The sequence below is a fragment of the Triturus cristatus genome, chromosome 2_2, assembly GCF_964204655.1.
Source record: "Triturus cristatus chromosome 2_2, aTriCri1.1, whole genome shotgun sequence".
Classification (NCBI taxonomy): Eukaryota; Metazoa; Chordata; class Amphibia; order Caudata; family Salamandridae; genus Triturus; species Triturus cristatus.
This window is the reverse complement of record NC_140582.1, coordinates 754,771,783-754,788,079: the sequence shown is the minus strand read 5'-3', so window position 1 is coordinate 754,788,079 and position 16,297 is coordinate 754,771,783. Positions and strand designations below refer to the sequence as shown.

The window sequence follows — 16,297 nt, the reverse complement described above, 5'->3', positions numbered from 1 at the left end:
CGGGCCCCGTACGGCCGCGGACGGGCGCAGACAGACTTGCCTTAGGCGCGCCTTCTCCCTGAAATCCATAAAATGCTACCTTCTAGTTACAAGCAACTATGTCCCGTTTAAATTGGTATAAATCTAATCCTCTAATACGAGAAATCATTCACATGCAGTGATGATGTTTCATTATTAAACATCTTCCCACTGTTGAAATTCCATGTGCCTGATACCATTATGTGAGATTTACCTAAGTGTGGCCCACCTATACAAACCTTTTTGAGGTCGCAGATCCTTATTGAAGTCGCAAACCTATTTGTAAACACTATAAGACATTTTGACTTGTACCAAACCCAAATAGTGATTCATAAATCTGTTACGGAATCGCAATTTGGGTTTGCGATTCGGTACTAGGGAATGGCGTGGTGGGGGTGGTCCTTCCCAATACTGAATCACAGTATGTATAAATGTTTTGAGACCGAAATGTGGACACAAAACATTCTTGTTTTACCACCACATTCAATTCGGTGGTAACACGTTCACAAAGGGGAAGGGGTCTTCAAGGGACTCCCTTCCTCCTTTGTGAATGTTTGTAAAAGCATTTTAAGGGCAGGCAGTGGTCCTAAAGACCACTGCCTGCTCTTAAAATTTGAAAGAAAACTTTTCATTTTTGTTTCTGAAACGCATCCCATTTTCCTTTAGGGAAAACGGGCTGCATTTCAAAAAACAGATTGCTTTATTTAAAAGCAATCACAGACATGGTGATCTGCTGACCTCAGCAGGCCAGCATCACTGGGATTTTACTGAATATCTATGGATCGCAAACTGAGACCAGTGAAATTCATGAGGTGGGTCTATTTGCAACCCACTAGGAATCGCAAATGAAACTCTAAAGAGTTTCATTCATTTGAAATAGCAATTTTCTAATTGTGATTTGCAGGGAATCGCAATAAGTAACTTGCTATTTCAATTTTTCGTACATGTGGCCCCGCATGAGGTTCAACCTTTGCAAAAAGGTAACAAAGTGTGAAATCAATCTATGTAAATCATTTGCCTGCTTAGACATTGAAAGATCATCTTCTACATATAATGGACTTTTGTCAATTCAGGGCCAACGTTGGTTGCTTACTAAGACCCTCCCTCAACACTATTTCAAAATGCTTAGATAAACCATGAAGCGTAAAGAGGAAGGCAGTCAAGACTGAAACCTATCTCACACCTGTAAAGGAATCAAACGCAGCAGGGCACTCACCCTGTCCTAATCTCTCTCTACAGCTGTTTTTTACTATAGTTTCCTATGTCAAAGGGTCATTTTCGTTAATATTTCTTACCTGAATATGCAAATTTATTTTTGCATCAATTAATCTTCATGACTAAGATTTTATGATTGTGATTTTTAGGTGCTTGTTGTAGGTGCGTTCCTACAACACAGCTTTTAAGAGTTGTCCTTATTTATGATGAAGCAATAAAAAAAAATCAGAGTATAATCTTAAAGGATCACGTGTTGTGTATGGGATCTCAACCACAGCTCACATCAAAATGGCGACCACTCTGGCAGAGGTATTCTTCCCTGAGTATATCAAAGGAGGGCCTTGTTGTTAAATGTATGAAGGAAAACAGCTTAATTTTATGGCAAGACCGGAGGCTCCTATTATGCTTTCTTTTCTTGCTTTATTCCAATAGCAGCAAGATAAAACTACTCTTCCCAGAAGGCTTGGAGAAACAACTACCAGCCAATGGGAAACAAAGAAGCAAATACTGACCAATCACATCATAGATAATAGTATAAGGTGTATCGTGACTGCAAACAGCCCTCTTTTCTTGCTGCTCGCAGTCAAGATAAGTACCTTTTTTCCTGTCATTCATATGAAGTTAATTTATTTGAATTACTGTCATGGTATTGTTCGGTTTATAGTATTTTTGGCCTTTGTAGCGCAACTTGTTGCTCCCGTTTTCTTCGCGCTCTCACACGCGCGCACAACTTTCAGTTTACGTTCCCCCCCCCGTGCCCTGCACGCATTGCCTGCCCCTCGCACGCCTCTCTCTCACCGGTTTCCGCCTCCTCTGTGGCGCAGCACTCCAGAACGGCTCCTCAGTTCGACGCGCTGTTACCGGCTCCTCACCACGTTTCCTTCGTGTATATTTCACACGCCCCCTAAGGGGAGGGGTTTCTCCTTTTTCATACGCCCACTCCTTTTTTCTGCACAAGCATAAATTAACCCTTTCTTGTCAGGTTTTGAACAGGCTCCAGTTTATTTTTCATAATGCAGGTTTCTAATGAGCCTCATGACAATGAAGGGGAAGAGTTCAAAGAAGATTTGAGCTCTTTTATTAATTCCTCAGTGGAGACTGCGGTCGAAGCTTCTATGAAGCGTTTTTCCAAGACTATGGAGAACTCTCTCTTAAGTATAATGACCAAAGCAATGGCCCAATCTGCGGGGGATAGCAGAAAACTTACAGTGGTACACTCCAAGGTTTCTTCTTTGGCGTCAAGAGTGGTTGGTGAGTCTTCCTCACATATGACAGAGGACGTGGTTCCTCCCAGGCCTCCTGTTCAGGAGGGGTTAAAAAGTTTATCTGGTAAACGCAAGGTTAAGTCCAACAACCCAGAGGTACCACAGAAATTGGTCATTTCAACAATTCACGACACAGATGATGATATGGATGACGCCACTGACCTTGATGATATTTTTGATATTGTGAGTCCTTCCCCTCCTAAGAAATTGAAACTCGACGCCTTTGCGTCGGAGCCGGTGCTGGATCCTGAAGGTACCCCTCTCTTTGACCCGGCTTCTATCAGGCATCCTAATTCTACCGAATGGTTCCCTATTGACCATGTCGGAGAGTATATAACCTCCAGACTTCGTCTCCCTTTAGACAAAACTGTCCGGGCCAAATTAAAGTCCGAGTGTCCTAAGCCCTCTCTCCCTTCTCACATAACTTCTACCCCTGGCATTGATCAACCTCTCCTCACTTTCTTCTCGAAGTTTGGCAAGGACCCGCGCAAAGGCGTGGATAAAGCTTGGTCCTCCTGCCAAGACAAACTGCTTGATTTGGTGGGACCACTGGCCCGCATCTTTGATTTAGCTGAAACAGCTCGTCTGGATGGGACAGACCTTAACCCAGAGGAGATTTCGCTGTGGGTCCAACGCGCTTTTTGTCTTCTGGGAAACACTAATGCGGCCTTGACTCATGAGCGCCGCAAGGGTCTCTTAATAAAGTTAGATCCCAAGCTTGCCAACCTTGCCCCCCTAGATCCTGGCGTCAAGGCTGATGGTCTTCTCTTTGGAGATTCGTTAGTAAAGGACTTAAGTCGGTTTGTCACCACCTTTGCCTCATTGGACAAGGCGCAGCAGTCCATCAAGAAGGTCTTTCCTTCTCGGGTTTTTGGCAGGGCCGGAAGAGGCAGGAGCCGCTCTACCGGCCGTGGTTTCCAGTCCCAAGGCTCCCGTGGTGCCTTCAACTCCAACCAGCAGGATTTCAAGCCCCAGTTTTACCCCCAACGAGGTCGAGGTTACAGGGGCAGGGGCCAACGTGGCTTCCGCCACAACAACAACAACTCCCAACAAGGTGAGTGCGGTTATTCCTGTGGGGGGTCGTTTAGCCCTTTTCCTTCACAGATGGCAGACTCTCACTGCGGATCCATGGGTTCTCGACACCGTCCAGGGTTATCGTATCGAGCTTTACGCTCCTCCTTTTCAACATGTTCTTCCTTCCCCTCTAGTGTTCTCAACAGAAATGTCACTGCTGGTCACCTCGGAAATACAGGCCCTTCTCTCCAAAAAGGCTATTCTGGTCTCCCCCTTCGATCCCTCCGGCTTCCTCAGCACTCTTTTTCTTGTTCAAAAGAAAAACAAAAAGATGAGACCGGTGATCAATCTCAGATTCTTCAATCAGTTCGTGGTTTATCGCCACTTCAAAATGGAAACGATTCTTCACTTGCGAGACACTTTGCGTCTAAACGATTGGATGGTCCGCATAGATCTCCAAGACGCTTATCTTTCTGTTCCTATTCACGAATCGCACACAAAGTTCCTCCAATTCCAATGGCAAAACGTCACTTATCGTTTTCAATCTCTGCCCTTCGGTCTTTCTTCAGCACCCTGGTGCTTCACAAAGGTAATGAGACCGGTCGTAGCTTATCTACGATCTCTGGGGATCAGACTCATCATTTATCTCGACGACATTCTCCTCATGAATCTAGACAAATCGGCATTATTGAACGATCTCTCCACTACACGTTCTCTTCTTCTCGAATTGGGGTTTCTCCTCAATTTAGAAAAGTCCTCTCTCATCCCGACTCAGAGCATGGAGTTTCTGGGGTTCCGTATAGATTCCCCCCTGGCTTCCCTGTTTCTTCCTCAATCCAAGATCTCCACAATTCAAACGGAGATTTCCCAGGCTCTGCGCCGTCCACTCATTTCTCTCAGAACCCTTGCGAGAATAGTCGGCCTTTTATCAGCCTCCATTCAGGCTATCTTTCCAGGTCCCCTCCATTATCGCGCTCTTCAGCGCCTAAAGATCAGGCATCTTCGGCAAGGTCTCGCTTACTCCGATCAAATAGAATTAGATCTCGAATCTCAACTGGAACTGCAATGGTGGTTAAACCACTTGGAGGCTTGGAACGGCCGAACCATCTTCGCTTCCGCCCCAGATCTTGTATTAGAATCCGATGCAAGTCTGACGGGTTGGGGCGCCCGTTGTGGACCAATATCGACTGGCGGTACATGGTCAAAAGAGGAGTCCAAATTGCACATCAACTGTTTAGAGATGCTTGCTGGTTCCTTTGCAATCCAGAGTCTGGCAAAAGACAGAGTAAGTTGTACCATCCTTCTACGCATGGACAATGTTTCTGCGGTTCGTTATATAAACCATCTCGGTGGCACAAAATCGAAGGCTCTAGCAGATCTGGCAAAAAGCCTTTGGGAGTTTTGCCTTTCCAACAGACTTTCGCTCTCTGCGGAATATCTCCCAGGAGATCTCAACGCTGTGGCCGACTGGCATTCTCGCTTCCTCCGGGATTCCAGCGACTGGAAGCTTCTTCCCTCCGTGTTTCTCTCCCTCTCTCAGTTGTGGGGTCCTTTCTCAGTAGACCTTTTTGCTTCCCGTCTCAATTCCCAGTTGCCTCATTTCTTCAGTTGGCGTCCGGATCCTTTGGCTCTGGCGACCGATGCCTTCCTCCAAGATTGGTCCCTTCACCTCAATTATGCCTTTCCTCCTTTTCTGTTGATCAACAGGGTTTTGTCGCAGGTGCGTCGCCAAATGACATCTCTGGTAATAATAACTCCTTTTTGGCAGTCCCAGATTTGGTTCCCGTCTCTCCTGGAATTGGCGGTAGACTTCCCCGTCCTTCTTTCTCCTTTCCCCAATCTTCTCTCGGATCCTCAGGGCAACCCCCATCCTTTAATGGTCAACCAGTCTCTGACGTTGTCCGCCTGGAAAATTTCCAGCCTTCCTCTTCTGATTTCGTCATTTCACAGGAAGCTTCAGTCTTTATTAGTCGAGCATGGGCCCCTGGCACCTCCAAGGCTTACAAGTCCGCCTGGTCTCTTTGGTCAAGCTGGTGTCTGCAGAAATCTGTCGATCCCGTTTCAGCCTCTTTAAACTTTATGGTTAACTTCTTAGCCTCTGAGGCTAGCTCGGGTAAATCCTATCGTACCATCAACCTCTATAGATCTGCCATTTCACTCAATCATACCCACATTGATGGAAAACCTGCGGGGGCGCATCCCTTGGTATGCAGACTACTAAGAGGAATTCGTTTTTCAAAACCTCCTTTGGCTAAGTATTCTAGTTTATGGGATGTCAATTTGGTTTTGCAATTGTTTTCTACCTGGCCTGACAACTCTGCTCTTTCATTAAAAATGATCTCAGCTAAACTTACTATGTTATTATGTTTAATTTCCATTAAACGAGTGTCTGATGTGAAGGCCTTAGATGTTTCTTCTAGACAATTTACTCCTACTGGTGTAATGTTTCATATTCATAAACGTACCAAGACCAATTTACAGTCTGTGTTCTATCCCTATTTTCCCTCCAATCCCAAATTGTGTGTAGGCCAATGTTTAAAAGTTTATGAAAGTAAGACCTCTGCTCTCAGGACTTCCTCCAGCTCCCAACTCCTTATTTCCTTTCGTAAACCCTTTCATCCTGTTTCTGCTGCTACCTTGGCCCGTTGGGTTCGTTGGGTCATGTCCCTGGCAGGTATTGACGTCTCCGTTTTCGGAGCTCATTCCACTAGAGGAGCCATGGCTTCTAAAGCCTTTTGGGCTGGCTCCCGTCTGGAGGATATCCTGAAGTCAGCAGATTGGTCTAATGATTCAGTGTTCCGTACATTTTATTGCAAACCTGTTCTTACTGCTTCTTCTATGGTGGTTGATATGCTTTAAACAAGCATAATAGGAGCCTCCGGTCTTTCCATAAAATGTAGATTTTCCTAATAATTTATGACGGAAAGTCCTAATTTTATTAAAGACACGGAGGCGAGTATTATCCCGCCACAACATTTCTAACTGGTGTTCTCCCTCCCCACAGGAACTCCAGCGCTGCCACCGGCATCATCCTGAGGTCCTCATGGATTCTATCAAGATCATTCCTGCTGATACGGCACCTTCTGTCCTTGGACTGGATCTTCTCTCCGACTCTCCTCTGGTGGTCTTCGGAAAAGAACTTTTTACGTGGACTTTGACTTTTTGCATTTTGTTCTCTGTTTCTCCTTTATTTTTCCATACTCTATGATTGCTCGCATAAGAAAAGAGGGCTGTTTGCAGTCACGATACACCTTATACTATTATCTATGATGTGATTGGTCAGTATTTGCTTCTTTGTTTCCCATTGGCTGGTAGTTGTTTCTCCAAGCCTTCTGGGAAGAGTAGTTTTATCTTGCTGCTATTGGAATAAAGCAAGAAAAGAAAGCATAATACTCGCCTCCGTGTCTTTAATAAAATTAGGACTTTCCGTCATAAATTATTAGGAAAATCTACATTGTTGAGGATGTAAGACACAGTGGGTGTACATATAGATTAAACAATTACAGGGGAAGGGAAGAAGGCTGACCCAATCAGCCACCCAATAGCGAACTGAGCAAGAGGTAGACATGAATGGCGGCAGACAGACTATAAGCTGAAAGAGAAATTGGTTGACTATTGATCGTAGAACAGATAAAAGAGAGGAAAATAAAACTCAGTACTTTAGTCAGTGTAAAAAATGTTGGCGGTTTTTATAATTTTGTAGCTAAATATTATTATGCAGCTATCAATCCTGTGACCCTAGAACTGCTCTACTCGACGACACACATTCAGAAGTCTAAGTAAATTAGATTCAGTTAATAAGAGACTGTTAGTACAGAGTTCACCAAAACATATTTATTCTCTCTGACATGTATAAAAGACAAAAAACATTTTATGCCAAAAGCATGTGCCCTTAGTGAACACATTTAATTAGATGTGGATATGAATACCAGTCAGAGCTCAAGATCCAGAGATGTATAGAATGTATGAATGATTGAGACTTAACAACTGATTAGAAAGCATAGGTTAGGCTAAATTCTCATTAAGAGTTATTGTAGGAAGCTGCGCTTCTAATAATTGAGATATTTTTAGTTTATCAGCCATGTATAATTTTTTTTTGCTTTCTGCTATCCTTCAGGAATGGTGGTGGTTTGCTGAATGCAGCAGAGAGTGATACTTTCAAACTTCATTCGAGGGTTTTTAATGCTGTGGTATCCTCTATTTCTCCTGTTAGCTAGTGCTCTAGAACTGTAGTAGGTAATGGCATAAGCACAGATTCTCTTTCAGAATTCTTATGTTTTGTGGTTGAATTGTATGTCAGTTAGGGAAAGGTCCTGGGCCCTTCTGTACTTAGGATGTTGTGCCAAAGTACTTCAAGTCTTCCTGGATTTGAGTCTATTTCAATACTACAAAATTGCTGACGAGGATGGGATAACCTCTTTGAGGCTTAGTGGACTTTAAGGTACTATGGGGCCCATTATGTTCGCGGGCGGATCCCCGGCGGTGGCGATCCGCCTGCCAAATGACCTATCTTCACCCCCCACCATATTAGTATGGCGAGGGGCACCGTGGCAGAAGGAAAGACCGTTCGGCGCTTTTCCGCCGGTCGGCCCGCCGGCCGGGCTGAAAAGGGATAGGTAATGGTGGCGGTGCCTTGCAGACACCGCCCTCAATATCGGAATGCATGCCTTTCCATTTGGGGGTGCGTGTCTATCATTCAGACAGGGACCTTGTGGATGGCAACCTAGGCAGAGTCCTTACTCATGCGAGATCCTCCCTTCCATTCTACACTGCATTACTGCTCTCATCTATGGGACGCATAGCCATCTCGAAGAAGCTCCTTTTGCCTAGGCTTTTGTATTTTTTTGTCTAAACTCCCCGTTATACTTCCCCGAAAGTTCTTTTCAGAATTACAAACACTCTTGGCCACGTTAATCTGGGGCAAAGGTAGGAGGCGAGTGGCTTTTCATAAGCTGTGTGCCCTACTGGAGATGGGTGGCCTAGAGACAAAATCCTCTACATGTTTGAGAATTTAGTGGACGATTACGGTATATCACCGTGATCCCTTCTTCTTTATGCCTCACTCCCATCATGTCACTACACCCCTCATATCGGAAATTGTGAATAAAGACCTAGCTGATTTTGAGGATCCTACTCCTCCCGAGGAGTTGAGAGATAGTGGAAATCAAGTACTCGGCCCTATACAATCAACACAACTAGTTCAATCAACCCAAGATGTATCTGTTGCGAAACAATCACCGTATAAAAGGGTAGTCGATGCCCAAGTTCATGTTGCCCCAACTAATGAGCACATAAAGGTGGGGTCTCAAATGAAGACGCAGCTTGGTGCAAAGGTTGATCAGTCAGCAGCTATTTATTTGGACTTATCAAGCTGCACTATGCTCTTGAACGTCAGTGATGCATCTGTTATCTGTAAGGGGGATGTGCAGGTTAAAAAGTGTCCCAAGGCCTTTTGATACCTGGGATGCCCATGTTTGGGGCTGCCAAGAAAAGTGGGTAATCTAGGAATGCCTATTTTAGAGATAACAAATTATAAGAATATGTTAAGTATATTTGGTCCAGGGATATGTGGTGATGATCAGGTACTTGGTCAGGTACTGGATGATCGGGCAATCTTAATTCCAGTAAAAATGGATAATATAAATAATCTTAAGGGTGCTCAGATTTTAGGTCAAGTTGATATTTCATTGAATGCTGCTGATCCTATTTTAGGTCAGCCTGATAACTCATTGAGCCCTGCGGATCCTTCATTCTTGGACAAATATGACGTTTTACCCAATGTTGATGGTCACATTACAAAAAATAAAAATACAGATGATATCGGTGTATGGAAAAGTTTGCTAAATACAGTGAACGCTATAACAGGTGCAATTGAAATTCAGGTGGATCTGTTAAATACTTTAGCAGTCTATGTGGCCGGTATTGACTCAAAATTACAAAACCTGACGGGATTGGTGGTTAAGGCCCAAGCTGAGGTTAATGACCAATTGATACGATGTACATGTTCTCATATGTTGGATAAAATGTCTGAGCTCCCAGAAATTCTAGGTTCTATTGTGAAAGAAGTTAAAAAAACAGCAGGGAAACCGGTTTTGGATAGAAACTTGGTTGTACAAAGGAAGGGGGTGATAGTGAATATTGTGAAAACAAGAAGCTGCAAGAAGTTGTGGCGAAAGTGGGTTGCGATAACACTGGTTTGCTAAAGGAGGTAGACGGGGTGGCTGAGGTCAGTCTGTGTCTAGATGTACATGTAGAGGATGGTCATGTCTCCAATGGATTCAAGAAAGGCAAGTTACTAACTACTGCCAAACCCCTGTGCATAAGCTCAGGGGAAAGTTTCAGTGATTGTCCCCCGTTATCTAAACTTTCAAGGAAAAGGCTGCAGAAAGAGCAGAAGAAGTGCAGAAACAACAGTTGATGGACAGAATGCAGAACAATGTCATACATTCACCCCAGTACAGAGATCTGGGCCTAAATCCATCGTTTTTTTGCTCACCATGCCATTCCAGTTTGAACCCAGCCATGTGCACATCAGTCTTGACCCTGTGCCTCATGGGAACAGTCCAGACCAAACTGCCAAGCCAGGTCCTCCCTGGACTGGAAAAAAGCATACTAGGACCGGTTTCGGGGTTTCACCCCTCTTCAGCCAGGATAGCTTGATTCCAGGGGCATGGAGAGCACGGGACCCACGTCTGGGCATACACGTCCCACTCGGGGTGACAAATGCAATAACAACAGTTGATGGACAGAATGCAGAACAATGTCATACATTCCCCCCAGTACAGAGATCTGGGCCTAAATCCATCGTTTTTTTGCTCACCATGCCATTCCAGTTTGAACCCAGCCATATGCACATCAGTCTTGACCCTGTGCCTCATGGGAACAGTCCAGCCCGAACTGCCAAGCCAGGTCCTCCCTGGACTGGAAAAAAGCATCCTAGGACCGGTTTCGGGGTTTCACCCCTCTTCAGCCAGGATAGCTTGATTCCAGGGGCATAGAGAGCACGGGACCCACGTCTGGGCATACCCGTCCCACTCGGGGTGACAAATGCAAAAACAACAGTTGATGGACAGAATGCAGAACAGTGTCATACATTCACCCCAGTACAGAGATCTGGGCCTAAATCCATCGTTTTTTTGCTCGCCATGCCATTCCAGTTTGAACCCAGCCATATGCAAATCAGTCTTGACCCTGTGCCTCATGGGAACAGTCCAGCCCGAACTGCCAAGCCAGGTCCTCCCTGGACTGGAAATAAGCATCCTAGGACCGGTTTCGGGGTTTCAATGCTGTTCATCCAGGATAGCTTGATTCCAGGGGCATGGAGAGCACGGGACCCACGTCTTGGCATTCCCGTCCTACTCGGGGTGACAAATGCAAACACAACAGTTGATGGACAGAATGCAGAACAATGTCATACATTCACCCCAGTACAGAGATCTGGGCCTAAATCCATCGTTTTTTTGCTCACCATGCCATTCCAGTTTGAACCCAGCCATATGCAAATCAGTCTTGACCCTGTGCCTCATGGGAACAGTCCAGCCCGAACTGCCAAGCCAGGTCCTCCCTGGACTGGAAAAAAGCATCCTAGGACCGGTTTCGGGGTTTCCCCCCTCTTCAGCCAGGATAGCTTGATTTCAGGGGCATGGAGAGCACGAGACCCACGTCTGGGCATACCCTTCCCACTCGCAGTGACAAATGCAAAAACAACAGTTGATGGACAGAATGCAGAACAATGTCATACATTCACCCCAGTACAGAGATCTGGGCCTAAATCCATCGTTTCTTTGCTCGCCATGCCCTTCCAGTTTGAACCCAGCCATAAAAGAGCAGAATAAGGCCAGATGGACAGTTGCCTTAGCAGCTACAGCAGCAAAGCCTAAGGATTATTATCCTATATTTAAATCAGCTGTTAAGAAATGCTTACCTCAGGTCGATGTTGTAGCAGTCGGGGATTCCTCTATAGTATTGCTGTTACCAATGAGGGATAATGATCAGGGATCTGCAAATGGTAGTAATATTGATGCTCTTAAACCTAATGGCATAATAACATCGGATTTGGTAGATATCAGAAAGGAATGTGTGATTAAATTGGATAACAAACCCCAGGGGCCAGGCCTTTTGCATAAAGAACAAGTTGTTGATACACTGAAACGGTTAAGTACCGTAGAAATGCTGGAATCTACTAATACCCAGAGTCTATCACAATTAAAAATATTCCCTAAATCTACTTTACCTAAAGACAGTAATTCAGGTTTATTAAGCCCCATGTGTGGCAGACAGGATTATAGTTGTAAAAATGGGGACACCAAACTAGTAATGCACCCCTTGTATGAATCCAAGGGATCCTATGACAGCCTCAACCGGGGTTTAATATTGAAAATCATTTCAACTATCCCTGACTTAGCGTTTATTAAATCCACTGATTTGGTGTCAGTACAATTTAGACAGGTATAGCCCAACATTCCTCGAGAGTCCACTATTACAACTTGGTCCTCGAGTGATATTGTTACTAAGATTTGAGGATCAAGTTTGCACTTTATGGAATGTGGAATTAAGGTCGAGATCTGGGCCAGTGTACAATATCCCCTGATCTTGAAGGTATTGGCCCTTAAGGTGGATAAAGGTTGCAAAATAGTTGAAAGTAACAAGCCAAATCCAGTACTTAGAGGAGCAGCGGGTCCATCAAATAACTAATCTTGCAGTTCTGGTGTGTTGATTACCATTCCCCAGTCGAGGGGGGTCGGTTCTGCAAGGCTACCCAAAAACAATGTGCAAAGGGAGAACTGGTCTTGGCTGCCAGCATCATTGGCAAAGGTGCCCCGTGGAGATAGTAATTGAATAACCGGAGCTATTGATGTTAACGTAAATGAAATAAGTCTATGCTCCTTGAATGTCCACGGACTGAATCATTTATTGTCTGACCCAGATACGATATTATTTTAAAATTCATTTGCATTTTTATTATTCCAAGAAACATGGTGCGAACAAATGACTCCTTTGTCTGGATTTAACGAATATGTTATTCCGGCAGTAAAAAACAATAAATTTGGCCGTGCAAAATGTGGATTGGCGTGTTATATTGCGGCCAACTTAAACCTAGTTGTGGAAGTGGTAGACTTTAATTTGGGTTGGCTACAATGCCTTTTTGGTAAATACCACTGATTTGAGTTTAGTTATTCTTAACGTGTACCTAAGTGCTAATAAAAATAAGTCTGCACAGTTGTATATCCTGTGGGATGTACTGAGCGCATTAATAATCCATTATCCAGATGCTGGCTTAATAGTATCACGTGATTTTTAATTTGCAACTATTTCGTTTTTCAGAAACTAATTGCAAGTCGGGAGGTCTGGCAAAGGACTGCTGTGACTTTATGTCTGAGGCTGGAGTCAGCCAGTTAAAAGAAAAATCTAGATTTACTCCCACGTTTAAGAATTCTAAGCAAGGTTCAATCATTGATTATCCATTCATTTCACACAATTTGAGATCAAGTATGTCTGAATATAAGGTAACCGGCTGGCCAGAAAGTGATCACAACCCCCAGGATGTAAAATTACATTTTTCTGTAGAATGTCATTCTAAATCCAATGATCTTCCCAACATGGCATATTCTGCATTTACAAAAAGTGTAGATAACCTGCACACCTAAACGTTCCTAAATTAAAGACAAATGTAATCAGCTTTTGCTTCAGTTATCCACATTTTTTAAAATGGTGCTGCTCTTGACATAGTCTGACTGGCCCCCGTCAGTTAATGAAATATATCCCAAAATCAAACAGAACCTGTTTGAACACAAGGACGCACTTTTCAAATTGCCCAGTATGGTGCTCTGTAATTTTCACAATCTTTTTTCAAAATGGTTGCCAAAGAAAAATAATAGTAATAATTATACATGCATTCTCTAGTTGTCAACACTATTTCACAGAATTATCTGTAATCAATATGAACAGTTTCCTCAAGCAACAGTTAGTAACCCAAGATCTCTTGGGATGAGGTACAAAGAGAAATCATAATCACAAAAGGCAAAACAAAACTGGTAATAGTTCAACACACTGTATTCTTCTTTATTTTTCGTGTTCAAATTTTCATATCTTGGTTGATCAAAACAGAATCAAACACTTCCCAATGCATTTCGGTGCGGATACCTTCATCAGGGGAACACTGCAAAAATATATATACAATCCATATGTTTCGCACGAACGTATAGGTAAACAATATCAATTCAATACAGTTTTGAATGAAGTACAAAAAGTGTCAGGCCAAATCACCATTCCTCTGAACATAAAAAACGATGGGCCCGATTCACAGAACAAACTTAAGACTAAATCCTAAACTTAGTACCATTCTGGTATTCACAGAATGCACTTAGTACTTCTGGTATTCACAGAATGAACTTACTACTTTTGCTATTCACAGAATGAACTTAGTACTTTTGCTATTCACAGAATGGATTTACGACTCCTAAACTTACGTCCGCACTCGGGCCGGAAATTCCGGCCCGGAGGCGGAGCTTCCGGGCCGGAGGCGGGGCTTCCGGGCCGGAGGCGGAGCTTCCGGCCCGGAGGTGGAGATTTCAGCCATAGCTAAATCGTCCGGAATCCCCACCTCCGGGCCGGAAGCTCCGCCTCCGGCCCGGAAGCCCCGCCTCCGGGCCGGAAGCTCCGCCTCCGGGCCGGAAGCTCCGCCTCCGGGCCGGAATTTCCGGCCCGAGTGCGGACGTAAGTTTAGGAGTCGTAAATCCATTCTGTGAATAGCAAAAGTACTAAGTTCATTCTGTGAATAGCAAAAGTAGTAAGTTCATTCTGTGAATACCAGAAGTACTAAGTGCATTCTGTGAATACCAGAATGGTACTAAGTTTAGGATTTAGTCTTAAGTTTGTTCTGTGAATCGGGCCCGATAAGTGCATTTGCAAACAAAATGCGGAGCCCCAAATCATTCAAATCACGCAGAATGAGCAGAATAAAAGCACCCTTTGTGTGCAACTAATTGAAACCAAAGTCATAATCAAGAGTAAAGATGTAAACGCCACCCGAACACTGAAGACAACTGAAAAAACATGCTCAATTGTCTCCCCAGCCTAACGCAGGAGAACTCACCTACGTAGATGCCATGAACGGAACTGTACAACTACCGCGGTGTGTAAGCTAAAAACGTACACGCTGTAAAAGGTAATGAAAAAAGAATATAAAGACAACAGTGCAAACCAAGTACTGTAAACGAAAAACACTAAAAACCTGTGAAACACGCACCTGCTTCCAATTTCTATTTTGTCGTCTCCCTTTCCTCCTATGGTAATAAAGGTGTAACAGTGTTCTTTTCGAACTACAAGAAAAAAGATGATGTCAATAGTGCCACTTATCTTCACCGAGACCCTGAAACAAACGTTCCCTCATGCTCTTTCCTCTAAAGTATGTGCATCGTGTGGAAATGGTTCCTCTCTACTCCGTGTACGCTATGCCCCGAGGTGCCCTACCTTCCCAACTTTAACTATCGTTTGTACGTGACGGCAACAGCTGCTAGACATAGACAACAAACTTACCGATGCAAACTCAATGCACACGAAGTGGTAAAGAACAGACTATGTGATCACCAAGCAACTTCTGACTAGATTGTCTTAATACTTCTAAATCTAAAATAGAAATATCGTTCCCTTATGCGAAGGTCTCTCGCCACTCATATGATAAAACTAAAAGTGCCCTGCCAAAAAGCATGAAAGGAACTAAATATGTGAGTGCCTCGCGAGTAATAAACAATCGTGTGAGTGAAACGCTAATAAGTAGCATATAACCATATCATGATAGCGAAAAAACAATAATACCAAAACCCATATATCACAGAAACCGCGTATGTGTGAATCAATTGTGTACTATGTGTACAACAGAGTGCCCATGTACCCTCTATGGTCTGAACAGACCTGAACATATATCTTAAAATTCTGCGTGTTTTTAAAAAATTGGTGAACTCAGTTGATATCTGTCACATGCCCAGATAGACAATAAAAACATAATGACTGAAATCATTTTAGAACACAAACAGTTACATATTCAAAGCCAAAACCAATAAAGTTTTATTCACAAACAACATGTGAATTCAAATTTGTCATACAACCAACAAGGGCTCATGGTTTTTAAAAACCTAATCCAAAATGTTTCTCTTTGTGCCAGATACCTGGCAGCATCAACATGCGGCCAGACTGACACCTGCTCAAGTATAGTGGAACGCAACTGAGGTATAGTGTGCTTTTTCTCCCCCCAGTGCAATGCTAGACATGACTACACATTGGCTGTACGAATCATACTTTTATGCTCTGTCAATCTGATTTTATTTGGGGATGGCAGTTGTTCAACATTAGTAACTCATTTTCTAATTGTTGCCGTGTCCCTCTCCATAGTATCAAGATGTCGTCTATGTACCGAAGATACATAATCAAATGATCTGTCCATGGGACGTGGAATACATACAGTACGCACAGTGTTGACTGCTAGTTTCGGGGGGGTGGGGGGGGGGGGGAGTTTGATTGTTCGGTACCTTTACGCCTGTTGAGGCACCATGCCATTGCTGTATGGTTGTTCACAGAGAAATTGAGACAGGGCAGCCCGCCCTGGGCCAGGGCCGAACACTGTCCTCTGCCACTCGGAAGAACCGTCGCAGGTTAAGAGAGGTGCTACGCTTGGGCACAAAACCATTTTGGTCGGTATGTATCATTGCCGGTACCGCCAGCGCCAATCGCTCCTCCAACACCTTCACCAGAATTTTGTAATCCGTATTGAGTAGGGCAAGGGGGCG

At 43.9% G+C, this 16,297-nt stretch overlaps 1 protein-coding gene across 1 annotated transcript; it reads left to right on the top strand.

Moving 5' to 3' along the window:
* The first annotated feature begins 2,333 nt into the window (after positions 1–2,333).
* Positions 2,334–15,708, top strand: LOC146862739 (uncharacterized). The gene is made up of 4 exons (XM_085643110.1): positions 2,334–3,552; positions 9,225–9,431; positions 12,837–13,018; positions 15,676–15,708. Exons 1-4 carry the CDS (start codon positions 2,349–2,351, stop codon positions 15,706–15,708), a joined length of 1,626 nt encoding a protein of 541 aa, XP_085499236.1. The 5' UTR covers positions 2,334–2,348.
* The last annotated feature ends 589 nt before the right edge of the window (positions 15,709–16,297 follow it).